This window comes from Balaenoptera acutorostrata, chromosome 2 (genome assembly GCF_949987535.1).
Source record: "Balaenoptera acutorostrata chromosome 2, mBalAcu1.1, whole genome shotgun sequence".
Lineage (NCBI taxonomy): Eukaryota > Metazoa > Chordata > Mammalia > Artiodactyla > Balaenopteridae > Balaenoptera > Balaenoptera acutorostrata.
In genome coordinates, this window is record NC_080065.1 from 7201205 (window position 1) to 7229090 (window position 27886).

A 27886-nucleotide genomic window follows, 5' to 3' on the forward strand; every position below is an offset into this window, starting at 1 on the left:
AGACTGCTAACTCGCCTACCTGTATGTAGTTACCACCCTAGTTTTTTTTATCCCATAGCAGAGGGGTTTGTGATACAAAGAGTTGGGTACTGAGTGGATGTAAAAGAGGAGTGAGAGGGGGTTGCCTTCTCCACGTTGAACTCTGATGGTGGGAACGATGTTTATTCTTTCCAGTAGAGCGGGGATGAGTCCTGAGGACAGTGCTGTGGGGGTTCCCTGAAGCCTCTTTGCATCTTCCACTGATCTTCCACTCCCTCCGTGACTGCCTTTGCTTCTTGGGCTGCCATTTCCCCATCCGTAAGACACCACCGGAAAAGCAGACCATTTCTGAAGTCCTTCCCAGCTCTACTGGTCAGCCTCTTTTTTCCAATTTTCCATGGAAACCGGATGGGGGGGGCAGCCCTTCATTGTCACTCAGAATCTAAGGATTTCCCTTTCACCTTCTATGAGCTGAGGGTTTTCATTTGAGCTAATGGGATGCACACACCCTCCGTGGTCTGCAGAGAAGAACCTTCAGATGAAGGATTTTTGCTGAAACAGGGAATTATTAGGGCTGTCTGGAACAGCGAGGTAGGTTTCTTTAACCTGTGTGTCCCTCATAATTCCATTTCCCTGCCTCCCATGTGTAAATGAATCCTACTGATTCTTCTTAAGATAACATCTGATGACAGGACAATGAGACAGGAAAATCTGGTAAAAAAAAAAATAATAAAAATCTCCATATCTTTGGCTTCTCTCAGTCCATAAAATTAACACCCACCACACCTCCTTTATGGGGAGATTTTGATGTCCTGCAGTTTGGTTCGATGTGAGTCAGCAAAGAAATGCTGCATTTAAAGACAAAAAAATATAGTCCTGTGTCTGGCTCGTTATACATCTCTCCTTCAGTTTCACATTGAACAAAGCAGTTTAACTTTTGAGGATGAACAAAATGAAGTCACTGTCAAGCTGCAGGCTTCCAAGTGCTGATGGCAAGAGCCTGGCTTCCTGATCCAGGTCCCCTGTTTCCTGAAGTCTGGCCCCGTCCTTGCCAACCAGTGGTCATCATGGACTTTCCGTTCCGAGGTGATGGTGGAGGCCAGTCCCCAGCATTGCTTCTAGAAGAATGCGTCCAGCAGACAGTCGGAGGGTCCAGAACATCCCTGCGAACAGGCTGTGGTGCAGGGGGATGCACGTGTGTCCGGCGTGTTGCTGTCACTTCTAATGCACTTACTACTGGACCTTGGGAGGATTTGCTCCAGACGTTAGAGCGTAAGCACAGAGTGCAAGCTGTTTGTCCAGGAGCTCTGCCCCACCGACACCGTTCACTTACACATTTGGTTACCAAGATCTTTGGCCCTCTCAGAGCTGGATCTCTGCCCTGGAACATGCCTGGAGTGTAGCTGGCGCCCTATGATACTGATGAAACATCCTTAGACATAGACCAGTAATTCCCCAGTCAGCAGATGGGCCAGGCCAGCTAATGGCCTGTACGTGGCCAGCTGCCAGATGGGCTCAGGAATCAGCTTCTCTCCCTCCTCGTCCTCCCAAGACCTCTGATCTCAGCTGCTGTGCTTTCAGCTCACAGCCTGCCTGTTCTCTTTAAGTTAACTTGTTAGCTGGCTTTTTTTTTTTTTTTTTTCCTGTGGCTAAGGCAGATTTTTCAAACTGGCATCTGTTTATTGTTGGATGTGCACTGTTACCTTGGAAGCAGTTCATTTAGATGAAAAGCGTGGTAAATCTCAAATCACCTATACATGTGACGGGGCTGTAGTTTCATATGAAGACAAGGTCCTTCTGTCTTCAAAACCCACACGCTGCCCTGCCCGTAGGGCCACAGTGGCAGCTGTCATAGGCCCTGGGCCACTGAATATGCAGCCTGTGAATGTCTGTGTTTATAGTCACAGAGGATTTTAAAGATCATGTCGGAAAGTAAAAGTGGGCGATTTGATTAAGTACAGCCTACTTGAGGGTTGTGCTGGATACAGTAGCGCGTGAAGGTCATGACTGACTGATGTGGGAGACACCTGGTAATCGGAGCTGTGTTTGAATGTTGTCCTTCGCCCTGTCCAGCTCGCACCTCCCTGGAACTGAATCCAGCTGTGAACACGGCCTTCTCTAGGTTCAGGCTGTGACCCGGGTTCTGCCCCGTCATGACTCCTTGTGTTTATTGAGTTAATGAAAGACCACTCTGCAGAAGATCAGGAGTTATTCCTGAAAATGGAATTGGCTGAGGGCTTCGTCTTGAAACTTTGAAGAGAACAGAAAAAGAAACTGAAACCGAATTCTAAAATGAAGGGAACAGTTCCTAAATGCTGAATCCGTGACAGCCCTGGGCTGGCCGTGGGTGATGCTGGGCTGTGAGCCTCAGGCTCTGGTCCCCACCGAGGGTGGCCTCTGAGCCTGGGTGGCAGTTACAGCACCGTGCCTGTCTGGGGTGGGGTGGGTGCTTCACGACAACGTATTTCACTAAACCAAATACCCTTGTTGGGAATTTGCATTTTCAAAGGAAACATTAAATAACCAAAACCAAAACATTATTATTATTTTTTTTTATGGGGAGGTGAAAGTCATTTTCTGAGGAACAAATAATGACTGTTGACAATCGGGGATGTTGAATATGGTACAGGTGGTGACAGGAAATTCTGCCCAAACTGTTGAGTGACAGCCGTAAATTCCAGCACCTCTCCTGGCAGCACTGAGAGCTGTAAAGGTGAGCCCCAGGGGAGCCCTCAGCCAGGGCAAGTACCATGGTGGCCGGGTAGCTGAGTCCTCCAGATCCTGCCGGGGAAACCTGACTGATTTGGGTTATACCAGCCACCTGCTTTGTTCCAGATGGCGAACTTGAAAGACCAGAACAAAGCAGGACAGGTATGGCCACTGGTTAGCTACCCAACACGCCTTGTTCTGCTCACGGAACCCTCAGACGTCAGCACAGAAGCTTGCGTGGATTTCGACTCTCTCATGAGCTGAAATCAAGACATTTCCCCAGAGCTCTGCCTGTGAAACAAAGCAGACACTTGGCATTTCCAGATGCTGTGTGAACGATCTTTCTTCAGGACCACTTCTTAATGATGTGCAGAAGAGAAGGGCAGAGAGTGGACCAACCCAGTTGGAACAGCTTAAGATGGTGGAGATAGAGGACTTAACGCAGGGGTGTGAAAAGCCTTGGAGCAGCCAAAACGCCTTTGCACACCAATTACAGTTTATGAGGCTGCGGGGTTGAGAGAGCAAACTTAAGAAGTGGGAGGACACATAAAAACAACAGAAAAGCAATGGAGAAGCTCCAAATGCAGAATCATCACAGCCAGGAGGCCAAAGCCCATGTTTCATAAGGAGTAGGCATAATTTCCGTGGTTTAACGTGATATTAAAGAATGCTAATCTTGTTGACATTGAAAAATGGAAGCATTTCCACGGTTGATAGGGAACAGTTCCTACAAACCTGACATAGTTTATTATTATATGAGTAAAACTTTGCGTTCTTTTTTTAATAATTTTCTTAGAAATATAATAGAGTCTGTTCATGAGAAACACTTGGTATAAAATAGTTCAAGGCTTCTACAAACAAAAATAAGTAAAAATATCATGGTACACCTCAGGCTAAAGGCACCAGGTGATACTGCAGGGCTGCTGAGATCCCAGGCATTGGGGCGGGGGCGGGGCGCGGATCATTTCCACTTCCCATCCAGGGGAACTTTCACAGGAGTCCAAAAACTGGCTCTAAAATGATTTGGGTCACAGACCCCTTTGAGAACTTCAGGAAACGTGCTGGTGGTTTGCGCAGCAATCTTGGAGGCATGGCCCACCTAGAACTTGTAGGATTTCAGGTGTCTGTGGATCCCCTGGTCCTTTATGCCTTTATTTCCTTATTTACGTATTCATATACTCAGTCTGGTACTGCAGAATATTACAGACTCTGAAAATATGTTCACGGAGGCTTTGCAGGGTAAGAAAAATGTTTGTTTTAGACATTGAGTTGTAAAAATGCTGAATTTAAAAGTTGCTCGTACTTCCCTCAATCATGTTAAAAAAATAACATATATTTACACACACACACACACACACACACACAGAGAAAGCACCAGAATCAAAGGGGAGGATCTAATGAGGAATCGTTGTCCCCGGGAGGAGGGGTGGTGAGTACTTGCCTCCTCCCTTGTTGTGTTTCTCCCCACGTAACCCGGTGCACACACTGTGTCCTCACAGAATCTCTTCTGTTGGTGCAGCATCTCTGAGAGGCCCCTAGCGAGCTCTCGGCCAGGCTTTCTGGACACTGCTTTGCATCCTCAACCCAAGTGTGACTGTCAGGGCACCCTGTGTAGGGAGAGGATGGAGGCCACCAAGACAAAGGAGAACCGGGCATCTTCACAAATCCTGTCTTCCCTCCAGATTCAAGAGGAAATCTTGTTGTATCAGTTCACACTCAGAAATGCTGTGGAACAGGAGACAAGTTTTCTGCTCGGGACCCCTGAGCCCTCCTCATAGACTCGGCCGAGGCAGAGCCTCCTGACAGCTTCCTGGGCCCTGCTGTCCCTCGATGCCCCATCACGCTGACAGCTGGACGCATCGCCGGACCCTGCTCCTCCTGCAGGGTTCGCGCTGCTCTGTCTGAGGGAAGGAGATCACGGCTTCTCCTTTCCCCTTGGGGATGATTTCCAACAACCACCGACGCGGAGCCCCATGGGCCCCGAGTTTTCTGTAGAATTTTCAATTTTTGCTTACACGCCCTGAACAGGGAGACAAATATGAGTGGAAATCAAGTCCTCTTAGAGTCCAAATGGCCGTCTCCCCAGGATCCAAGGACCTCCATCCAAATGGGTACTCCTTACGGGACCACATTTCACCTCCCGGCTCTCCCGCCCCAGATGGGCCCCACCCTGGCTGTTCCCTCAGCCCTCCTGCGGGTGGACTTGTGCAAAGCTTTGGGGATACACGCAGGCTTATCTGAGAGCAAACGGTGATGCCACGGGGCTGAGCTGGACCCGACCTCCCCACCTCCATCACCTGCTGACATGCCTATCGACAAAGAATGCTTTTACAGTCAGAAGAGAGAGGAACAGGGCTGCTTCGAGAAACATCCTCAAGCATCAGAAACTGCTAACAAATTGAAAGAAAGACGAGCAGACATTATAGGCCTCCTGCTGGAAGTCATCACTTTTGAAGTAATCACACAAAACAAACAAACAAACAAAAAACCCACATCTGACAAAGACTTTAGATCCACCTAAATTACAGGAAGTACAGAGACGCATACTAAGTGATACCACAGAGGTATAACTTGCAAAGTCCTGAAATCAGCAAAAAAAAAAAAAAAAAAAAAGAAGACGCAGTAAGGTGTGAAATCTTTCTGTAACAGATAAATGGAATAGAAAAATGAGATTACAGAAGAACCTACAGACTAAAAGAGAAGAAAGACACATCAACCAATTGCAAAATATGAGCTTTATTTGGATTCTGACTCTGACAAGCGGATGAAATTTTGACATTGACGACATACTTGGGAATGGAACGCTGAGTATTTAATGACATTAAGAGATTATCGTTAAAATTTTTAGATGTCACAATGGTATTGTGGTTAGGTTGACAAATCTAAGACTCCTTATCTTTTAGAGATGTGAATTGAAATATTAATATGTCTAGAATTTGCTTCAAAATGCTATGGGGATGGGGGCATAAACTGATCATCTTTGGAGCTGAGTGGACACGGAGGGCCTTTATTTTTGTACAAGTTTGAAATTTTCTTTAGAAAAAAGTTTTCTAAAGAAAAAATTTTCTTTAGAAAAAAGGGAACAGACACACTGTTGAGGGGAGTTATTTCCAGGTACACGTGAACCTGATAGCCAAGGGAGGGGAAGCATGACCATCAGGAATGCTAATCGGGGAAGTTAGAAGGGGCAGGGGCCCAGGGAGACTGCCCGGCGACTGAAAATAGCTGTGCACCTACGGACAGTAGGTGGGAAATGATGCAGGTCGATGCCCGCGCAGACGCGGCCGTCCGCTGTGGAGAGCCGGCACTGCCCCTCACTGTGGGTCTCTCTGTCCCCCCAGGTGGTCCGTGGGGAACTGGAGCGCCTGCAGCCGGACGTGCAGTGGAGGCACCCAGAGCCGACCCGTCCAGTGCACGCGGCGGGCACACTACAAATCGGAGCGGGTCTCCGCCAGCCTGTGTCCGCAGCCCGTGCCCTCCAGCCGACAGGCCTGCCAGCCTCAGAGCTGCCCGCCCGCGTGGACCGCCGGGCCCTGGGCGGAGGTAACGGGGCAGGGCCGGCATAGGGGGGCGGCGGGGCCCCTCCTAGGCAACGTGGGGCTGGAGTCTTACCGGGCCTTGCGGGAGCTGACGCGCTCTTCCCGTGCAGTGCTCTCGAACCTGCGGGAAGGGGTGGAGGAAGAGGTCCGTGGCCTGTAAGAGTACCAACCCCTCTGCCAGGGCGCAGCTGCTGCCCGACGCTGTCTGCACCTCGGAGCCCAAGCCCAGGACTCACGAGGCCTGTCTGCTCAGGCGCTGCCACAAGCACAAGAAGCTGCAATGGCTTGTGTCCGCCTGGTCCCAGGTACGTTCACTGGTCCCAGGTGGGTGCACTGGTCCAGGTAGGTGTGCCGGGTCCCAGGTGGGTGTACCTGGTCCCAGGCAGGTGCACTAGTTCCAGGCAGGTGCATTAGTTCCCGGTACGTGCACTGGTCCCAGGTGGGTGCACTAGTCCAGGTAGGTGTGCCTGGTGTCAGGTGGGTGCACTGGCCTCAGTTGGGTGCACTGATCCCAGGTAGGTGCACTGGTCCCAGGTGGGTGCACTGGTCCAGGTAGGTGCTCCAGGTCCCAGGTGGGTGCACCAGGTCCAGATGAAACTGGGTCGACCAGCTCCTGCCTTGGAGCTGCCTCTCGTCTGGTGTCTCTGCTTCCACTTCTCCTCTGCTTCTTCTTCCCCCGAGTCTCTGGTCCCTGCCCACCCCGCGGTATTCAGTCCTCCCTCCTGGCACCCACTCCTTGGCGTGTCCTTCGGCTTTCTCATCACATCCCTGGAGTACCTCACCCAGGTCATCCACGTGGCCATCACTCCCTCGTGTTGAGCAGAGACTGAGTGGGTGAACGGGTGCAGGTGTGAGGGGAGGGGTGTCCCTTGCGCTGACCGTGGGGTGGGGCACCCACTGCACCCCAGAGCAGCTGCAGCCACTTCCCAGGCCATGCTTAGGTAGTACAGCAGGTGGGTGACCTCAGGAGACAGAGGACCCGTTGCCTGGGAGGAGCGTGCATAGGCAGGCTTCACGTTTGGGGAAGAGACGGCTTGGGCTGGGTTTGCTCGATGCCTTGTGCTGCTGAAGGCTGGGAAGCCCCCTATTTGCACTGTCGGGGGGCTGTCCCAGCCCTGCTTCTCTGAGACCAGCATTTGGAAACGCGAGTTTGGAGTGTTAAAGGTTTTGTGACTCGCTTTGGCCCAAGTGGGGGCCGGACACCCTGTGGGGAGCAGACAGAGCTGCCCACCCCCGTGCCCGGGAGGGGACGTCGGGACGCCATGCCAGCCCCTCCCCTGGCGCAGCGAGCCCAGGGGCTGCCTGAGCGGCCTGTGAGGGGCTCCTTCATCGAGGTGTGCATCACTCGGAGGCACGGGAGTCAGTAAAGCACAGAGGACATCAGAAAGCCAGCAGCCCAGAGAACAGGAGCCGCCGCCACCCTCGGGAGCTCGCCTGTAATCCCAGCTGCGGGGCTGCCTTTGCATAGCAGACATGAGAAGAAAGGCCCCAGCTCCCGGATCCCGCGCCCTCAGGGGCAGGCTCAGGGCCGCAGCCCCCTACCCGCACCTCCAATGGCAACCTGTTCAGGAGGGAGGACTGAATCAATAAAGGGATGGTGTGCCGAGCAGGGCATTTAACCCGGGTGAGACAACATTCCGTATGCCACTGAAAACTGAAAACAGCATCGCTCTTGGATAAAGCCTGCTGCTGCTAAGGTAGAATTCCTGGTCCTCTCTCGCCTGGGACCCGGGAACATCAGCGTCTCTAGGACTGAATCGCGCTGTCGTTAGAAGACTTTGGTTTCTGTGCGTATCCCCAGAGGCTGAGTCATTAGGAAGGAAGCAACTTGGGCTGCATAGTGTCTGGGAGGTGTCGCCCTGGGAAGCCCTTGCCCTGAATGTATAACACGTGCAGGCGCATGCGTGAGCGTGCACACACACACACACACGCACACACACCCCAGAACTTCTCTCTTAGGCATGGCCCCAGCAAGGCCCTGGGAGGAGTCCTCCAGCTCCTTCCTGGCATCAGGACACACTGAGCACACCTGTAAGCCAGGTCTGAGCATGAGTGTGAGGCCAGAACCCGGGCACCTGGGCTCCTCCGCTTATGTGACCTGCGGACATGTCAGCCCAAGGCAGCAATGCCAGCCACTGGGACCTTCCCCGTGACCTCCGAGCCGGCCTTTTGGTCTTCTGTGTCATCCGTCTGTGACAGGTGGCTGCAGCCTCCGCCTGGCCACAGATTTGCCCAGGGTCCCACCGCCCATGCCGGAGGGTCCGGCTGCAGTGACAGCTCAGGCTCAGAGCACATCACCGTGGGACCGAATAGGTTTGCTGTCTGTGCTCGCTTTCTTCAGCGCAGCACTCGGCTTTCTGAGGGTGATTGTGAGCCCTGGGTTTCCCCTGCCTGCCCCTGCCTTAGGGGCCAGCATCTCGCTGCAGTTGGGTGGTGTGAATCCATGGAGCTACACGTGGAGCTATTAAATTTCAGTGCATTCTGGTATCAGTTACAGCCCAACATTTAAATTTCCCAGTGAAGCAGTAGCTCCAGAATTACTCTCTTCACGGTTTCTGATTGCCCTGCCCCAACTCATGCGCCCAGTGCTAGACCACTGTGACCGCAAGCTCTTCCTTTTTATGGCAGATACTGTAACACCTTTTTAACGTGCCAAGGTCCCATATATTACACTGACCATTTACACTTAGGTAAACGGTCAAGCTGATACAATCAGGAGGCTTCTTGACTCGACGATTTTGTAGAAGAGACAGCCGCCACCGGAGAAATACCTCTCACTCGCATCCTTCGTTGTCTTTTCTTTTCAGTGCTCTGTTACGTGTGAGAGAGGAACACAGAAAAGATTCTTCAAATGTGCTGAGAAATACAGTTCTGGGAAGTACCGTGAGCTGGCCTCGAAGAAGTGCTTGCACCTACCACAGCCCCACCTGGAGCTGGAACGCATCTGCGCCCCATTTCCCTGCCCTAAGCACCCCCTGTTCGTGGCTGCAGGCTCCCCACAGGCCGGCTGGTTTGCCTCGCCCTGGTCTCAGGTAGGGGTGAAGGGAGGGCGGGCAGAGCCCCTGCTCAGTGTTGGTGGTTGGCCTGGGTGGAGAGGTTCCTGCTGGATGTGAGCTGCTCGAAAGCAGATACAGTCACAAAACAACCATCCCGACTGGTATTTACCGAGAGATCGCTTTGTGGCAAGTGTCCTGCTAAGTGTTTTACTGTGTATCCTACATACACACCGGTAGGTGGGTATATACGTACGTACATACATACATACATGTACATTTTATGTATACAGTCCCCAGTGCCTACCAGGGCACCGAGCCCATACTGAGTATTCACAGAATGTTTGCTGAATGTGGAATTCTAAACGAAAAACAAATTCAATGAGTGACTCAGGGGGGCTTCCCTGGTGGCGCAGTAGTTAAGAATCTGCCTGCCAATGAAGGGGACACGGGTTCGAGCCCTGGCCCAGGAAGATCCCACATGCCACAGAGCAAATAAGCCTGTGTGCCACAACTACTAAGCCTGCATTCTAGAGCCCGAGAGCCACAACTACTGAGCCCACGAGCCACAACTACTGAAGCCCGCACGCCTAGAGCCCGTGCTCTGCAACAAGAGAAGCCACCGCAAGGAGAAGCCCGTGCACCACAACAAAGAGTAGCCCCCGCTCGCCACAACTAGAGAAAGCCCACGTGCAGCAACAAAGACCCAACGCAGCCAAAAAAATTGTTAAATAAATAAATTAAAAAAAAAAATGAGTGACTCAGGGCAGCCGCTTCTGGTCCTTATTTAGAGAACGACCCCCCACCAGCGCAGTCAAAGCTCACACGTGTCTGGGGTTTTGTTGTCACTGTCATCGATATTCCATGCCCTGTTGAAAGACCATGTGTAGCGGCATCATCTTTAAAAACCAAAGACCATTCTCTCTCACTAACCACATGCCTCCTCCTGCTTACCCGGGACCGCATTTGAGACAAGCACACCCAGCCCAGGTGGCTGGCGGGCAGGCTGGAGCACGTGTGTTTCTGGTCACTGAGGATCTCCCCAAGTCTGTGTACCTGATGGGATGAGGGAGGAGAGCTCCCAGAGGAAGCAGCGGGGACGTGGCCAGACCAGCTCCTAAAGAAGCAGGCTGCTGGGTCCCCAGCTCCACAGAAATGTGGAACCAGTGTTGATCTGGGTAAGTTTTACTAAGGACTGAACAATTACTGTCATGGATCTGCCAGCGGGGCAGGCCACACCCCAGGCAAGACACGCTCGTCTGCACCACCTGTCCTGGAAAGGACGTCAGTGTCCTGTGTGGAAATCAGTGCCAGCCAGGGGCCAGGAGGCGTGACTGGTGCAACCACAGTGCTTAGCCAGACGGGACCAGTGGTGCCTGACTTTGACCAGCTCTCCCTCCACCTGAGTCTCCTCACGTATTTCCTGGCCTCCGGGACCCATCTTCAGTCCCTCCTGATGCAAAATTCCTTTCCTGAGGCCCGCGCACCATGACGGCCACTGTGCGTGGCTCCTCTCAGAAGGGACACCACACCCTGCCTCCTGGGCATGTCCTGCATCTTGCCGTGAACAGTGTGCCCAAAACTCATGTCCACCCAGGACCTCAAAGTGGGATCTTATTCAGAAATAGGAAGTTTGCAGGTTTAATTAGCTAAGATGAGGTCATTCTGGATTCGGGTGAACCCTAACCCAATGACCCATGTCCTTATAGGACACACGGGGGAAAGGCCATGTGACAATAGAGGCAGAGGTCACATTGATGCAGCTACGGGCCCAAGAACACCCAGGATTGCTGGCAGCCACCGGACTGTGGAAAAGGATGAGCAGATCCCCCCTTAGGACCTCCAGAAGAGATGGAACTTGCTCCTTCTGCCAATGTCTTGATTTTATACTTCTGGCCTCCTGAACTGAGAGAGTTGTTTCTGCTGTTTCAAGCCCCCCAGCTTGTGGTCATTTGTTCCAGCAGCCCTGAGCATCTAACACGGTGGTTATTGGTGTTACTGAACCTAACCTGGGTCTGCTTGCCCAATGCACAGCAAAGCCAATCTACTGACACCATTTTGTGGTGAAGGAAAGTACAGTGTTTACTGCAGGCACCAAGCAAGGAGAACAGGCTCAAAAAGACCCAAACTCCCTGACAGCTTTCAGGAAAGGGTTTTTAAAGACTGAGGGAGAGGGTTGCGGGGTACATGATCAGCTTGTTCGCAGTTCTCTGATTGGTTGATGGTGAGGTAACAAGGTGGTATTTCAGGAATCTCAGTTGCCGATTTTCTGGCCCCAGCCGGTATGGGCTCTATGTGCTGGTTGGTGGTCAGCATGCAGTTAACTTTCTCCACCTGGTGGGGTTTCAGTGTCTGCAAAACAACACAAGGACACGGATCAGTATGTTATCTGTAGCCCTTGAGGAGGAACCAAAGGTCCTTGACTTTGTTTTATGGCTAAACTGTTATTATTTTGTCTTGCTGGACTGTTTTCCTTTGTTTCTGCATTTTTTAACTTCTCTGATTAAATTTTAATTTTTGGAACTTGGGGAAGGCCTAGGAGGTTAAAACTTTTCTACAAACAAGAGGTGGGGGACACCAGGGGTGTCTGTCCCCAGGAAGGCCTGACAGGGTGCTGCTCAGTTTCAGTTGTGTCCTTGTCCCATCATGTTTCCTCCTGACCACCCCTGCCAAGGGTGACTCCCAGCAGCAAGGGCTGTATCTTAAGTGCCTTCACATTCCTCTTCGCCCAGCTTGGAGTCTGAGGACAGTGGGCATGTGAGCTACAGCAGCTGAATCCGACAATACCATGGTGTCCGCCAGCACAGGGGCTTCTCCAGCAGGAGGAACATGAGTGTCAGAGGGGAGACCTCAAGGCTCTGTGACCCGCAGTCCCCTGATCCAGGAATGGCCAAGAGGTGACGGGCGGTGGGCTCTTTCACTCTCAGCTCTCCTGATTGCCCACAGACCGGGGTCCCCCAGCGTGGCACCCACCCTCCCTCATGTGTGCCGGCCACCAACAATTCTATCGAACAGTCTTCTGACGTAAACCCAACCCTGAATGCAAACCTGAAATGAACAAGTTTGACAGAGCAAAAATCACACAGAATTATTATTTTTATCTAAGCCCAAAGGAAACAAACAGAAATATATATTGGAACCAACTTAATCCATCACGGAATTTTTTTCAGTATTAGCTAAAATTTTACTAGAATAAAACCAGTTCAAAATCCCCCCAAATGAAACCCCAATTCATTCTGTTGGAGCTCTGCTGTGTATGTGAGCCCAGCATTGGCTGGTAATCAATAATCTTCTTTAGAAATCACAACATCCCAGCCCGGCCATTGCCGTCCCTCTGGTTCCTCTGCCATATCCCTGATCCCAAACTCTGAGCTCTGCAGAAGGAAACCATCCCTCAGTCCTCGGAGAGGAAGAGACAGAAAGACCTTCCACCCACTGTATGCACTGCCCTCTAGCTGTGTTCTTGCTTTGCTTTTGGTTCCTCTTATCTTCAAACTTGATGTTGCTTTTTCATTTACAAATATGTGAACTCCTCCCCAAATGGTATTTAAATTAGAATTTGTTTAATTTAGAATATTGGACCAGGGGGCATTTGAACCATATCCTTTTCAAGCATTTGCTGTTTTAAGTAGGTCAAAAGTATGACTAGCTACACACTTTTCCCTTCAATTTTCCTCTGAGTGCACAGGCTTTCCAGCAAGGTGAAGGGCTGGATGAGCTAAGAAGCTGAGTCGAGTTGTTTCTGAGGCAGATGCTTTGCTTTCTCTGTCTTTTTGAGAATGTGAGTCAGAGACAAGTACAGGTGGTTCCCAAGACCGTGGTCCCTCTGTCCGTGGGGAGACTGAGGCTACTGAGAGTGAATCAGGCCAGTATTCACCCCACTCTGCTCAATTCAGAGACTTCAGGCAAATTTAGAAAAAGAAAAACAAGGTTTATCCTTTTTTAATTTAAGCCAAAACCTAAAACCTAAAAATACATCTTGCATAGTTTTCACCAGCCTGAAATATTCAATCTGTCTGTCTAATAAGTCATTTTTATCATAAGCTGCCTGAAGATCTTATCCAGTGTGACTCATCTATTACATTCCGAGTCCATAACTTTTGGGAGTCATAACTCAAAGGCGATGTTTGCCGTGAGCTCTTGTACCCAAGGCTCTGCGCCCTTCAATCGTGGGAAATTGTGGGACAGAAATGCATGGCCAGTGCCTGGCTCAGCTTTGCCCCCAGACAGGTTATTCCTGTAACAGCAGGAAGATGGCGGGTTCTGTTGTCTGATCAGGAGAGTTTCTGTTGGTCTCAATGGCCCGGCTTATCATTTTGGTTAGTAGTGCATCACCTGGCAGGACGGACTTCATTCATTTGGGTCGTTTGGGCTTAGCATCCAGTGGATCACATGCTGGTCTTGGAAAGGCTTAAGTACGAACACCTGCTGGACTGTGTCTGACTCTACATGACAGAGACTGGGTGTGTTCTCAGTGCTGGAGTGCCGGGGCCCTGTCTTGTTCCGGGGTTCCTCACCAGGACTGTGCACAAGTTGATGTGGAGACCCTTGGGCTCTCAGGGGCAAAGAGCCATGTCCCAGATGTCATCGATAGGGTTTTCCATCTTGGCAACTATGACTGCAACAATGTATCAAACACACACACACATGCACAGACTCACACATATGGGCATACACATGAACACACACACGGGCACACACAGAACATGTGGAGACTTCAGCAGGCTTGGTCTGGATGAGTGTGGTGAGTCCATCACAGAGGGCTGCCCTGCACCCTTGATTCATTCGTCCAGCTCTAATAATTTGCTCTCATCCTCTTCTAATTATGAGGGTGCACAGGAAAACAGGAACCGTTTTGTTGACATTGATGGATAAGGTCGCCTGAGCTGGAGGGAGTCTGCCTGTGACCAATTGAATTCGTACAAAAATGCACAGCCCCATCTATGTTTAGAGCAGAAATTGTGTGTGTTGTCCCATCCTGACTGAGTAGACATTTGGTCTCTGGGAGAAGTTATGGTGGCTGAAGCTCCAGACTTGGAGAGATCCACGAAGGTGATAAATAAGGGAAGAAACTGCCCCCCTCCCGCCCCTGTAGAGACTTCACAGAAGGAAGATGAAGGTGTGAGACGTCTGGCTCTCTGCAGTTAACATGCATTTGTTTACTCACTGTTGCTTGCATTTGAGAGATGAACTTTGCCCTGGAAGAAGCCCCATGGTTTTACAGGTTCCTGTGAATGTGACAGGTGGACATTTACCTTAGACTAAGACCATGTAGAACATCAATCAGGACTTAGAGCTCTCAGACATCGCCTTCCACTAGCATTTTTCCATGAAGACCAATAACATAAACAAGAGTAGCCGCTCTAATTTAAAACAAACCTGGAGGCAAATGTTATTATTTAAAAATGCATCTTTGGGGTTTTTTTGATAATGACGAAGAGTAATCATCAATTCCCCCATTCCTCCAGTCAGAGGTTATGCAATGCCTCTGATACAGGGATGGCCAATCCTCCTAGGAACACGGGGATCGCCGAGGTGACAGGGCACACAGAGGACATCCGGCAGGGAGAGATCTTTCAGTGTTTCAATGTCCGTAGAGTCTGTCTGAGTGGATGTCTGCCCTGAGACTCCCTGGAAGGGGGCGGGACTGGCCAACCTACAGGGGCCCTTTCAAAGCAGAGTGTGCTGGTCTGCATGGGGTCCAGGTGAGGACAGGCGTGTGTCACCCTCCAGAAGACCATTTAATTCTAGAATGACAAGAAGACCCTCCTTGCTAGACCTCAGGGGGCCGTCCCGCGGAATCCTGCCTCGACGCTTTTCTCCATCTGGTGCCTTGGTTCTTGGACGGAGCCCTGGTCTCAGGCCCTGTTACCGGCAGCAGCAGGTGGGGGTGAAGGGCCAGAGGCGACGGGAGGGGGCTTAAGGCCGCGGGGCCCCAGGAGTGGGGTGAGCAGCCCACGCCCGGCTCTTCAGTGGTGGTGTCCCTGCTCGGCATCCTGAAGCCACATGCCCCGGAGTCTGGAGGGGCCCCCTCACCCCTCAGCAAACAGACCCAGAACCACCCGCCCACCCACCGAGTGGGAGTCATCCACATTTTCTGGCTCGGGGGCATTCACACCGAGGCCCTGGAAGGCGAGCAGAAGTGAGCAGGGTGCGGTGGGGAGAGTCCACGGACTGAAGATGACAGCGAGTGCCAGGGCCACGCGGGGGAAGGTCTCATCTAACTGTTTGCAGTCAAGCCGCGGGCCAGCTTGACGTGCTAGTTTTGTTAGATTGAATGTGACTGAAGTCAGTTCTGAAAATAGAAGAGGAAGGTGCTCTTGCCGGTGTCGTTCCGGTCACTCACTGGACAGCAGTTCTCCGGGTGTGTCCCGACCTGTAGCCGCGTGGCCACACGTGCAGGTTCCCGGGCCCAGCCCAGACCTGCTGGCGCTCGAGCGTTGGGCCTGGGCCCCAGCATTCTGCTTGGCTGAGTCCTGTGGTTCATTCGGACACGCATTCGAGCTGGAGAGCCACTGGCGCGGAGGGCGTCTCCAGCAGCAGGGGGTCTGGACGGAGGGCGACAGCAGCTGTCACTCTGCAGGTCAGGGAGCAGATGCAGGACACCGTCAGCGCACGGCACGGCGGCCGCCTCTGTCCTGCCGTCAGTAGGACATGGCCTGAGATGCTCAGGCTAAACCCCGTGAAGCTGAGGAAGAAGACCTAGACTTTGACTTCAGACCTGAGTTCCGGTCTCTCTTTCCACTGAGTATTCCTCTCCCAGCAGTGTTGCGTCATACGACTTGCCCTCCACACCTGCTGGCCTCCCGCCCCTCCTGCAGCCCCAGCCCCTCGGTCTCCACCCCAGGAGTCTGCACAGAGATTCCTAGGATCAGCCCATCTGCAAATCCAGTGGAAAATCTGGAGTGTGATTTCTAAACCCCATGCTGAGTTTGAGGCCATTATGTTTATGATATAGCTGAGCCACTTGCATAGCTTTTCCTTCCTGGGGAAAAAAAAAAAAAAAAGTGAATAAACTTTTTCAGATTCCTTCTTTTTCTTCCCTCTCCTGCTCTATCTCTGGTTTTATCAATGCGAAGGATTTTCAAAATCTGCAGCCAAACATCTTAGTTCTTTCTGTTTACATGAAGAAACACAAAATTTGAGCTATTTGGAGGCTTTTTCCTAAAAATATGTCTCTCACGGGGAGTTTAAAATCTCTCTAGACCGGTGCTTCTCACACTGGGTGTTCTTATGGATCATCTGGGGGTTGTGCAGATTCTGAGGCAGCGTCCGGAGGTGGGGGGCGGGGATGTTGACAGGGTTCCAGCTGTTGCCAGGGCTGCTTGTCCAGAAACCGAGCTTTGAGTAGCGGCTTTGGAAAGTGCCCCGAGGAAGGGCAAGCTGCTTGTGTTCACCACTAGTGTCTGGAGCCTAGAACAGTGCCTGGTAAGAGGAGGAGAATGATTCCTCTTTGTGAATAAATTAACCAATGACAAAAAAAGAATCAAACCACTCGGTGCTGTTTAAGTGATGCAAAACGCTGGCCAGATCTCTTGATTTCTAACTGAGGCATAACATCTTTAACAAGAGTGGAATTCTGCCCCTGCTGCTGTTGATGAAAGAAACTCAACACACAAGGCAGAGACATTCAACGCCTACGGAGGAAGATGTGACCGACGAGACCCTAGGAACCCTGTGACAGTGCAGCCCTGTAAGTTCTCAGGCCACGATGGGAGCTGAGCGAGGGCCTGGAACCAGAGTGCAAAGCGCCAAGGCCAGAATTGCGGTTCTGCCGGAATGTTCAGAAAGATGTTATAGGCAGTGGGAAACGTCTGGCTCTATCGCGGATGAGCCTCATGACTCAGGAATCAGACATGAGTCTGCCCACAGCCTTGCTGTTTTCCTGGCTGCCATAGTCGTATACTGAAACTGAACTATTGACGACTTTCGCTGAAATTGGTTTTGAAGAGAAGGGGTAAGCCTCACAGAATGTTCCAAACCCACATGCTTATCAGCTAAAGCCCTGGATTTTCTCTCCAGGGGCCCAGCCATCCTTTCCCCAAAGAGAAAAAAAAGAAGAAGGAACAATTCCTTCAGCTTATGAGTTTTCAGGACTCTCTGTTTCCAACTTTTCTCCCCCCGAGGGGCAGGTAGAGATGTTTTACTTACTCCATCGCCGAGTCTCTATCCCAGGGGATGTCAAAGCCACTTCTCCAGGCTCTGTTTGCAGCAGGTCCTGAACATCCGGCTGCAGGCCAGCGTCTGGCTGCGGGCTGTTTCGGCTGTGGAAGACCAGACCCAGGGCTGCTCCAATGGGGTCCTGGCACACGGACCCGTACATTCTGGCAGCAGCCTGAGTCATGTGTGTCCCTAAATCTGCACGGCTTTATCCTCGTGTTTTAAAGCAACCATTTAGCTTACCCCCTGGGTACCAGGATATCCAAAACGTTCTCTGACCCCGACTTTTTGCAGGTGCTCCTTTAATTGCTTACATTCTTAACGGTCTTGAACTCACAGCCTTGTCTGAGCACAATTCACATGCTTCCGTCTAGACCTCGAGTCGCCTTCTTTCTGGGCATATTCACTGCTACGAGTTTGGGCTCCTCCGTCTCTCTGATCACCGACGTCCCTCCTGGTTTATTGCCGGCAGTGGATCTCAGACGGACCCGCTGCTGTGGTCTGTGGGGTGTGCGCCCAGCCCGCTGGTGAGGGATGGTCTGACCCAGCTCTCCTTCCTACTCTGGCTCCGCTGTGCTCTGCGCCTTAGAGGGCGGGGGCCTCGGCGTCGGGAAACAAAGTTCCCGGGAGCATGCAAAGGAGCCCGGGGAACCTCCAGACATGCAGAGTCCCTGCACTTGGGGTCTGGAAGGGGCTGAGTGTCCACTCCTGGGGAGTTGGCTTGTCAAGCTTTTCCAGGTCAGGGGCACCAGAAAGGCTGGCTTAGTGATGGCATTTCATGAAAGACCCATAGCCTGTGTCCCCAGATGCGTGCCACTTTTTGGTGTCCATCAGACCCTTGATGACTCAAGGACATTCAGACTTCTGGGCACTTCTCCCCAGTGTCCATACCTGGGAAAAATCCAGAATCTGCTCAGCGACCCACAGTGGTTGAGGCAGACCACCGTGAGGAGCCTGGGGGCGGGGGGCGGGGAGCTTGCGAGAGCTGCTGGCCAAAGGACCTGGTGGCCCTGGGCGACTGTCGCTTGTGCTTCTCGCAGTGCACGGCCAGCTGTGGAGGCGGCATGCAGACGAGGTCCGTGCAGTGCCTGGCGGGGCGGCGGCCGGCCACGGGCTGCTCCGCGCACCAGAAGCCCGCGGCCTCCCAGGCCTGCAACACCCGCTTCTGCCCCATCGCACAGAAGAAAGGTGAGTCCCTCGGCTTGACCTTGGCGTTTCAGGGGGGCCGTCCCGTTTCCGGAGTGTCTCCTAAGAGGGCTGAGCAGGTGCGGGATGCCCGCTAGGTCGCGGGGCTCGTGTCGGCTCCCTGGTTCTCTCTCCATCTCCTCCCCCAGCTTTCCCATGACGTAGCCCGCAAAGCAGACCCCTTGCTTCTCACACCTCCCCAGAAATGACGCAGACGGTTGGGAAATCAGATCGCTTCTGTTTCCCTGCTGCTCCTTATATTCAGAGAAGCCGATTTTAAGTAGAGCAGCCTTTTCCCCCCGAGGTAAAGGAGAACCCAGATTATTCCTGGGATGCGCTCTGAACGCCATCCCTGTGCACACGCCCTCGGTGCCTCAGGTATTTGCGGGGACCATGCCCTGTGTATCTGTCGAGGTTTCTGGAAGAGAAAATGGGGCTGGAGGAGAATGAGTGGTCTGGCTCAGTCAGGGACTCGGCAATTCCACAGAAGCCCCATCGCCTTGGGTGGATGAGTGGTTACGTGGATGGGTTTAGCACAAAAAGCAGAAAATTTCAACTTTGCGGGAAGCTTCCAAGAAAGGTCTTGTGAAAACAGCACAACCCACACGGCCCATTTGACCTGAAGAGCTGCCCTCCTTCAGCAGCTTCAGGGCAATGACAGGTTTACCTTGATGTGCTGGAGTTATTGCCAGTGGCAGCAGGCACGGGGCGCTGGCACGGTGACTAACTGGGGACCGCTCACTTTCAGACGCCTTCTGTGAGGACCGCTTCCGCTGGTGCACGCTGGTGCCCCAGCACGGGATGTGCAGCCATCACTTCTACGGCCGGCAGTGCTGCAAGATGTGCTCCGCGTCCAACCTGTGAGCCGACAGGGCGCAGGAGGTACCTGTGTCCAGCACCGGCGAGCTGCGTGGTCTACACCGGGGCGCGTCCGAGGAAGATGGAAGCTGGGAGAAGAAAAACCATCCGGGGCTCTTATATACGATTCCGTGCATGCCTGTGTGTGTGTGTGTGTGTGTGAGCGCGTGAGCGTGTGTGTGACTCGTGCATGTGAGCGCATCCCCGGGCACATGGACACGCTCTCGGGGAGGTGGGGATCTGGAGTCAGGCCGCAGGGCGCACTGCGCAGCAGGGCACGTGCTCACCTAGAACTGCAGAGCTTTGTCAAGGAAGGCAGGCCAGGAAATGAGGGAGAAGTACGGAACGCCTGCCTCTAAGCATGCTGGCCCAGCTCCCACCTGGAGGTCCCTTCGGACAGCGGGATCAGCTTTGGGCTGCGTCCCCAGGCCCATCCTACCCCAAGAGCAGTTTCTCTGCACAGGGACCCGGGGCCTGGGCAGGGGAGCTGGTCTCCATCCTGATCGGGGACCTCGCCTCTGGAAACGGGGAAACGAGATCCCTGCCATGGTGCTTCTGTCCCTTTCGGACTCGTGTGCTGGAGGAGAGAATCTTTTTATTTTACGTTTTATCTTTCTCAGTTATTTACAAGTGAGTCTTCCTATTTAAACCCATTTCTTACTGCTTTTCTATTTCAAGTGACAGAATTACAGGCTGTATCTGAATTAGAGACTTACCAATTACACCGGATCTCCACCGTCCTACTGAGGACTGGTGGTGGGTCCACTTGGGCAGACGTCAAGCGATGACCTTGGAGCCCTGTGTTTCGTTTCTGTATTTTGCGGGGTTTTCAGAAAAAATGCTTCCGTAAATTTTGGTTGTTCTTGTAACACCCATTCAGAAGGAAGGCCTATTTCCTGGTGAAAAGCTGCACGGCGGGCCTCTGACATCCTCCCGTCAGTATCCGTGTGGCTTTTAATCCTTTCTTGCGGTGCGATCTCCATTCCAAATGACACCTGGATATTTATATTTGCTGAAGTTTTATAATAAATTTTATATTGTGCGGTGTGCTTCTGAACTGCTCGTGAGTCTTCATGAGGTCTGCTCTGAGATGCGAGGGCTGGCACAGAGACCGGGAAATTGGCCTCAGAGAGGGAGAAATGGGGCTCCAGAACCTGGTAGAAAGTGCTGGAATGAGTCTGAGGAGAAAGTGCCCCCGAATGAGGAGGCTTCAGGGAAGACGGTTGGTGAGGGTGGCAGCCTGTGCAGGGGGGCACTGCTGCGGGGGTCATCCCGCCCAGGGACCAGGTTTTCTACGGCTTCACCTGCAACCTGCGCAGGGCAGGTGCAGCCTCTCTAGAGATGACACGATTAATTGAAAGGTGACCCCTGACCCTGTCATCCCTGCTGTATTAGTCAGCATTCTCTAGAGACACAGGCACAATATATTTATATAGGGGGTGGGTGTTGTAAGGGATTGACTCACACGATTGTGGGAGCTGGCAAGTCCAAAACCTGTACGCCAGGCAGCAGTCCAGAAGTTCGGGTAAGAGTTGGTGCTGCAGCCTTGAGCCTGCAGAGGTTCTGCAGAGGGGCAGGCTGGAAACTCAGGCAGGGTTTCTCTTTTTTTTTTTGAAATTGAAACCGTGATCAAAAATCCTCCAGCAAACAAAAGTCCAGGACCAGGTGGCTTCACAGGTGAATTCCATCAACATTCAGAGAAGAGCCAACATCCATCCTTCTCAAACTCTTCCAAAAAATTGCAGAGGAAGGAACACTCCCAAACTCACTCCATGAGGCCACCATCACCGTGATACCCTGCTTTTTTCTCCTGTAGTAGAGAATGGAACCATTTACTGACTTCGCATTGAAAATGAATCTCAGAATTCCTGGTTGTCCAGTGGTTAAAACTTGGTGCTTTCACTGCCATGGGTTTGATTTCGATCCCTGGTCTGGGAACTCAGATCCCGCTGGCTGGATCTTACCCATCGGCGTGGCCGTCCCAGCAGAGTCTGTGGGTGAACGTGGGACCGGGGCACAGAGGCCCCTCCCAGCCCCGAGACAGAGTCAGGCCAGAGGGCGCCCACGCCGAGCCTCAGACCCTTCTCAGAGCAGCGGGCACAGTGCCCTCCTGGCTCTCTTTACCTCGTGCCGGCCCAAGGTACCGAAGCTCCCCACGAGCGAGCTGATCCCTCAGGCAGGGTTTCTATGTTACAGTCTTGAGGCCGAATTCCTTCTTCTCAGGGAAACATCAGTCTTTGCTCTTGGGACCTTCAACTGATTGGATGAGGCCCACCCCACTGTTGTGGATGATCGGCTTTACTCAAAGTCCACTGATTTAAATGTGAAATGTTAATCACGTCTATACATGCACCCCAGTGTTCATAGCAGCACTATTCACAACAGCCAAGACATGGAAGCAACCTAAATGTCCATCAACAGACGAATGGATAGGGACTTCCCTGGTGGCGCAGTGGTTAAGAATCCTCCTGCCAATGCAGGGGACATGGGTTCAAGCCCTGGTCCAGGAAGATCCCACATGCCTCGGAGCAACTAAGCCCGTGTGCCACAGCTGCTGAGCCTGCGCTCTAGAGCCCGTGTTCCACAACAAGAGAAGCCACCGCAATGAGAAGCCCCCGTGCCACAACGAAGAGCAGCCCCTGCTCGCTGCAACTAGAGAAAAGCCCGTGCGCAGCAGTGAAGACCCAACACAGCCCAAAATTAATTAATTAATTAATTTTTTAAAATACTTTAAAAAAAAACACATGAATGGATAAAGAAGATGTGGCACATATATACAATGGAATATTACTCAGCCATAAAAAAGAATGAAATATTGCCATTTGCAGCAACATGGATAGACCTAGAGATTATCATACTAGGTGAAGTGAGCCAGACAAAGACAAACATCATATGATATCACTTATATGTGGAACCTAAAAAATTATACAGATGAACTTATTTACAAAACAGAAACAGATTCACAGACATAGAAAGCAAACTTATGGTTACCAAAAGGGATAGTGGGGTGGGTGGGATAAATTATGAGTGTGGGATTGGCAGATACACACTACTGTATATAAAATAGGTAAACGACAAGGTCCTACTGTATAGCACAGGGAACGGTATTCAATATCATGTAATAAACTATCAATATAGTGGAAAAGAATCTGCAAAAGAATATGTATATATGTATATGTGTATGCGTGTGTATATATATATATATATATATACATATATACATATATATGTATGGAATCACTTTGCTGTACACCAGAAACTAAGATAACATCGTAAATCAACTAAACTTCAATAAAAAAATTTTTTTTAATCTTTAAAATGTTAATCACATCTAAAATACACCTTCACAGCAGCGCTAGTCTGGTGTTTCACCGAGCAAGTGGACCTCAGAGCCCAGCCTAGTTGATATGTAGAATTAACCATCACACCAATCCCCCTTGGATTGGATTAAGCCAGCCCTAACTGGGGACCTGGAAAACCTGCAGCTGTGCCTGGGATTACAATGGACACCTGCCCTCCCACACGCCAGCTTCCCCCAGTGCAGCTCCCGGTGCGGCCAGCCCCACGCCCCATCTGCACCTCCCTGGCTTGCAATAGCGCCTGCTGCTGGTGGGGCAAGGCCAGCCCCGCACCACCTCAGTGAGCCCGTGGGCCCACCGTGTGGGAGATGGTCCGAATCCCGTTTCACTGGCCTGGCTCTGGGAAGGGTGCAGAGTGGCCAGACGTGGTCCCGTCTTCAAGGACTTGTTTCACCAGGAAGATAACGTCCAGCCCCAAAGCGCTGCATTACAAGGGCAGGGAGGGGCAGAGGAGGGGGAGACTGGCCCCCATTGGGAGGGGAGTGACAGACCAGAGGGGCAGGCTGCCACCCAGACCCTTAACCTAGGGGGAAAAGAATGACAAGAGGCGGCTGCGGAACGAAGCTGCCTGATCTGCCCTCGGCTCTGTGCTGGAGGAAGATGAAAGATAAAGGGCCTCACTGGGCAAAGTTTTGCAAAATCCTTTGCAAGACAGTATGATAGTAAGAGGCTGAAATTAAAGGCCAAATATAAAGGAGGCTGTGTTTTAATATGTGATTCAGATGCCATTGTGTGGTCGCTAGAAGCCGGGGCCCTGTGTGAGTGGGCTGGTTCCTGTCATCCTGAAGGGGACTCAGTTCCAGCTTGAGGCCCTCTTGCCCACCTCAGGCACATTTTTTCTGCTAAAAAGAGTATCACTGATTTCATCATCAAAATTACAGTTCCAAATTTAAAAACAGTCATTCTGCATTTTCCACATACTAAGTTTGTCATTCCTTTTTTTAAAAAATTTTATTGAAATATAGTTGATTTACAGTGTTGTGTTAGTTTCAGGTATACAGCAAAGTGATTCAGTTATATATATATAAAACTCTCTCTCTATATAACTATCTCTATAGATAACTATCTATAGATATATAACTATCTATAGATATATAACCATCTACATATTCTTTTTTAGATTCTTTTTCCTTATAGGGTATTACAAGATATTGAGTATAGTTCCCTGTGCTGTACAGTAGGTCCTTGTCGATTATCTATTTTATATATAGTAGTGTGTATCTGTTAATCCCAAACTCCTAATTTATCCCTCCCCCCCTTCCCCTTTGGTAACCATAAGCTTGTTTTCTATGTCTGTGCGTCTATTTTCTGTTTTGTAAATGAGTTCATTTGTATCATTTTTTTCTAATTCCACATATAAGTGATATCGTATGATATTTGTCTTTGTCTGAATTATTTCACTTAGTATGATAATCTCTAGGTCCATCTATGTTGCTGCAAATGGCATTACTTCATTCTTTCTTTATGGCGGAGTAGTATTCCATTGTATATATATATATATATACACACACACATATATATACACATATATATATACCACATCTTCTTTATCCATTCCTCTGTCGATGGACACTTAGGTTGCTTCCATGCCTTGGCTGTTGTAAACAGTGCTGCTATGAACATTGGAGTGCATGTAACTTTTCAAATTAGAGTTTTCTCTGGCTACATGCCCAGGAGTTGGATTACAGGATGGTAGCTCTGTTTTTTTTATTCATAAACCTTAAAGAGCATTGTCATAGGCTCTAATTTTCTCTGCTGAGTCCTACAACTGACGATCACATCATCACAAGCTCTGGGCCACAAAATTCACCCCTCTTTTTCCCCTGTACAAGATTCCTGCCCTTTAAAAGTCAGGTTTGCGAAGACATTAGGAGGTTGGATTACAGTGAAACTCAACTTATGAATGGCAGCCCTCCAACAGGGTCATAAATTCAGAGTCTTTAAAATAAGTCCCTTTGAGCAGAGCAGCCATTCCAGAAAACAGTTCTCCTGCTGCTTGCAGAGGACAGGCCAGGGATGACAACCTTAGCCTGGTCGTCGGCTGGTGAGGGGTCATCAAAGGCCAGAGCCCAACTCACCTAGCTGGTTTCTTGCCGTGGCCTAGTGTCTGATGCTGATTTCCCCGGTTGCTCTGTAACCATCCACCTGCCTGGTGTCGTGACACCCAGCACTCGGAGGTTCAGAGTGAAGCCTGCTGTCCACTGGGGGAAGCCCTTGACCTGCCCAGGTTGCTGCTTCCCTCAGGTGAGCAGAGTCACTGGATCAAGGGGAGATGCCACAGCGATGATGCTTTGCCCCAGAACCAAACCCAGCTCTTCTCAGTCCCTTAGACGTGGAGAAAGGGTGCCGAGATGAGGGACTGGAAACACAAATCTGTCAAGTCCGTGTCCTGTTTTGTCTCTACACAGATATTCAGACATGCACATGCAGAATGCAGGGATGGGCATGTATTTGAAGTCAGGTTTTGTTCCTCATAATTAATTTTGACTTTTTTCAACTCAAAACAAGCTTTTGGCTTACACACTTCAGCAAATCCTATTTGCTGATTTCCAGGTGGAAACAGGATCGCTTTGGAGAGTACAAGCGGGCACAATTAATATGCACGCCAGGATGCCAGGGCCAGACACAGGAGTCTCACCTACACACACGACAGACCACTTCACTCACTCACGCTACTTTTATTCTCCTCCAGGTGAGAAAATGGCTTTACTTACCACACTTACCGGATGCCCCAAGGCTGCCAGAAGTGAAGGCAGCAGGGCTCATGCCCTCGATGGGCCCCGATAGCTGAGGCCTGCAGTTTGCACCAGCTTTGCAAAGCGCAAGGGACCGGCAGCTTGGCCCAGGCTAGTTTCTAACACAACACGGCCCAGCCATCACGGTGAGCCCGCCCAGGCCCAGATTCCTCTGGCCCAGCCTCCCTTATCACACCACCAGCCTGGAAGAAGCCACGGCCGCAAATGAGCGCGTTGTCTAGAGGCACTGAAAGAAGACGGATTACTCACCTTGTCATTTATGCCACCGTGAGTTCCACATGTAGTCACCGCACACCAACTCTGTCGGTCAGCTTGGTGGCTGCAAGGACAACCCCAAGGTCGCGGAGACTTATAAGGACAAAGGTTTATCTCTGCCTCGGTGGCTGTGCCCGTGGCCTGCGGGACTGTTCTGGGTGTCTGCGTCAATCCCGAGTCCAGGGCGAAAGGCAGCCCCCCACCCAACCCATACTGTTTGGATGGCAGAGAGAGGCAGGTCAGCAGCTGCTGGTCACGGTCGCTGCCTGTTACCACTTCTGCCCAGAACAGCCCCGGGTCACGTGTACTCACACCCTGCCATCCGGAGCAAAGCGCACTCAAAGCCAGGGTGAATGGGGCGGGGACCTGAACTCCTCCCACAGGGAGGCCCTCGTGGCAGACGGTGTGGTGAGGTGTGCACTGCACATACCAGGAAGGGCTTGGCTCTCAGACCAGCCGAATCACCCATCCCACCTACTATGTGCCAGGCATAGCGCTGCTTCTACACTCACTCACGTGCGAGTAAATAGGGCCCCTTCCCTTAAAGCTGCTGCAGTGTGATGGTCCTGGACAAGCCATTTCCCCTCCCTTGCTGTTGGATGTATTGCCTATAAAACAAAGCAATTAGATCTTTCAGATTCCTCAAAAATTCCACGATGCTATCCCTTCCTTTTTATTTATTTTTAAACTAAGCCTTCACTGGAAGTCATGAATTAACCCTGAGCACAGAATCTCGTATCATGCAATCCAGCCAGATGGAGGGGAGGGTCCCGCTCTGCATTCGAAGCAGATAAAGAGGGCTCAGGGGAATTTTTAAGGACCGTTTTGGTGGTGCCTATTGAAATCCTTACACCCGCACTCATGCACTCACAGCCTCCAGAAATGAGCAGAGCAGAACCCACCTGTAATTCTCCAAGAGCCCACGTGGGTCGAGTCCAGACCAGGGTGTCCAGGGCTACCTGCCCACCCGGCAACAGAGGGAACCAAAGGCAGTGCCGCCGCTCCTCCTGCCAGGGTCTCTGGCAGGAACTGTCCCCGGGCCCACGTGCTTGCTGGACTCGCCCTGACAGCGACCTGCCTGCCGCCCATGGTCTCGGGCCTGAGCCAAGACGCCCAAGGCTCCCACCTGGGTCACCTGCAGCCATGGGTCACAGAGGTTGAAATTTCTTCTGACCTCAGGTTTGATGGCTGACCCCGGCAGCTGGGTTCTGCGGTGGGTTTACAAAGCATGAAAGCTTGAATCTGAAGTCCAGCAGAGCCTCTGTGACACCCGTGTACCCTGTGGCTGAGAGGTGAGGCACCCAGCCCACCAGGTGAAGCGTGAGGTGTGGGTGAGCACATTTTGCTGCTTTGCTTGGATGTCTGTCCATCACCATCTTCTCAGGGGCCGAGGAAGGATGCCAGCCTCCCCAGGAAACCCAGGCTCGAACCAGGAGATGAATGTGCAGGCCACCCGTCTGCATGATTTCCCCAGCGCCTCCTCCTCCAGCTTGTTGCAAGGCGTGACTCTGCACCACGGTGCGCCTCTCGCCCCCCTGCCGCCTCCAAGCAGAAAACCACGCCTTCCCACGGGGACTGGAAGGCCACAGAGCTGTCCTCCTCCTGCAAAGGCAGACGGGGCCCTGGAGTTCTGCTTGTCTGCTGCAGCCGGGACCACCTGAACGTCCCATCGCAGCCCTCTCACCCACTGCCCGAGGGGAAATAGGCCAAATGCTTGTGCAGCTTTACCTCTTTCCCCTCATTTTAGAGTGAGAGCAATAGCCCTGGAAGGTGCTGCACTTTGTCACACTCTGTACGCTTCAAGGTTACTCCCAGGCCCTGGAATACCCTAAAACCCCTCCGCCAGCACACTGTTGGCTATGGACTGAATTGTGTCCCCCCATTCAATGCTGAAGCCCTAACCCCCAAGTGGTTGTATTTGGAGATGGAGCCTGAGCGGAGGAAATTAAGGTTAGATGAGGTCATAGGGTGGGGCCCTGGTCCCATAGGACTGGTGTCCTTATGAGAAAAGGAAGAGGCACCAGAGACTCATTCCTTCTCTCTTTCATACACACAAACACACACACACACACACACACACACACACACTCACC

The 27886-nt window shown here is 51.5% G+C and overlaps 1 protein-coding gene and 1 long non-coding RNA gene across 4 annotated transcripts in view; one reads left to right on the top strand and one right to left on the bottom strand.

The window, feature by feature from the left end:
- Positions 1–20474, top strand: part of ADAMTS16 (ADAM metallopeptidase with thrombospondin type 1 motif 16) — a 157481-nt gene extending 137007 nt beyond the window's left edge. For all 3 annotated transcript variants that reach the window (XM_057540804.1, XM_057540803.1, XM_057540806.1), the window contains 5 exons: positions 6030–6231; positions 6338–6532; positions 9035–9259; positions 18421–18568; positions 19314–20474. In XM_057540804.1, coding sequence (XP_057396787.1) covers positions 6030–6231; positions 6338–6532; positions 9035–9259; positions 18421–18568; positions 19314–19429 — 886 coding nt within the window. In that variant the 3' untranslated portion in view covers positions 19430–20474. The remainder of the gene's footprint in view (positions 1–6029; positions 6232–6337; positions 6533–9034; positions 9260–18420; positions 18569–19313) is intronic.
- Positions 11139–26097, bottom strand: LOC130707250 (uncharacterized). Its single transcript, XR_009007152.1, has 3 exons — positions 25788–26097; positions 19233–19512; positions 11139–11572 (listed from the first exon to the last, which is right to left on the bottom strand). It is a non-coding gene; the product is annotated as an uncharacterized LOC130707250 (long non-coding RNA).
- Positions 26098–27886: the final 1789 nt, after the last annotated feature.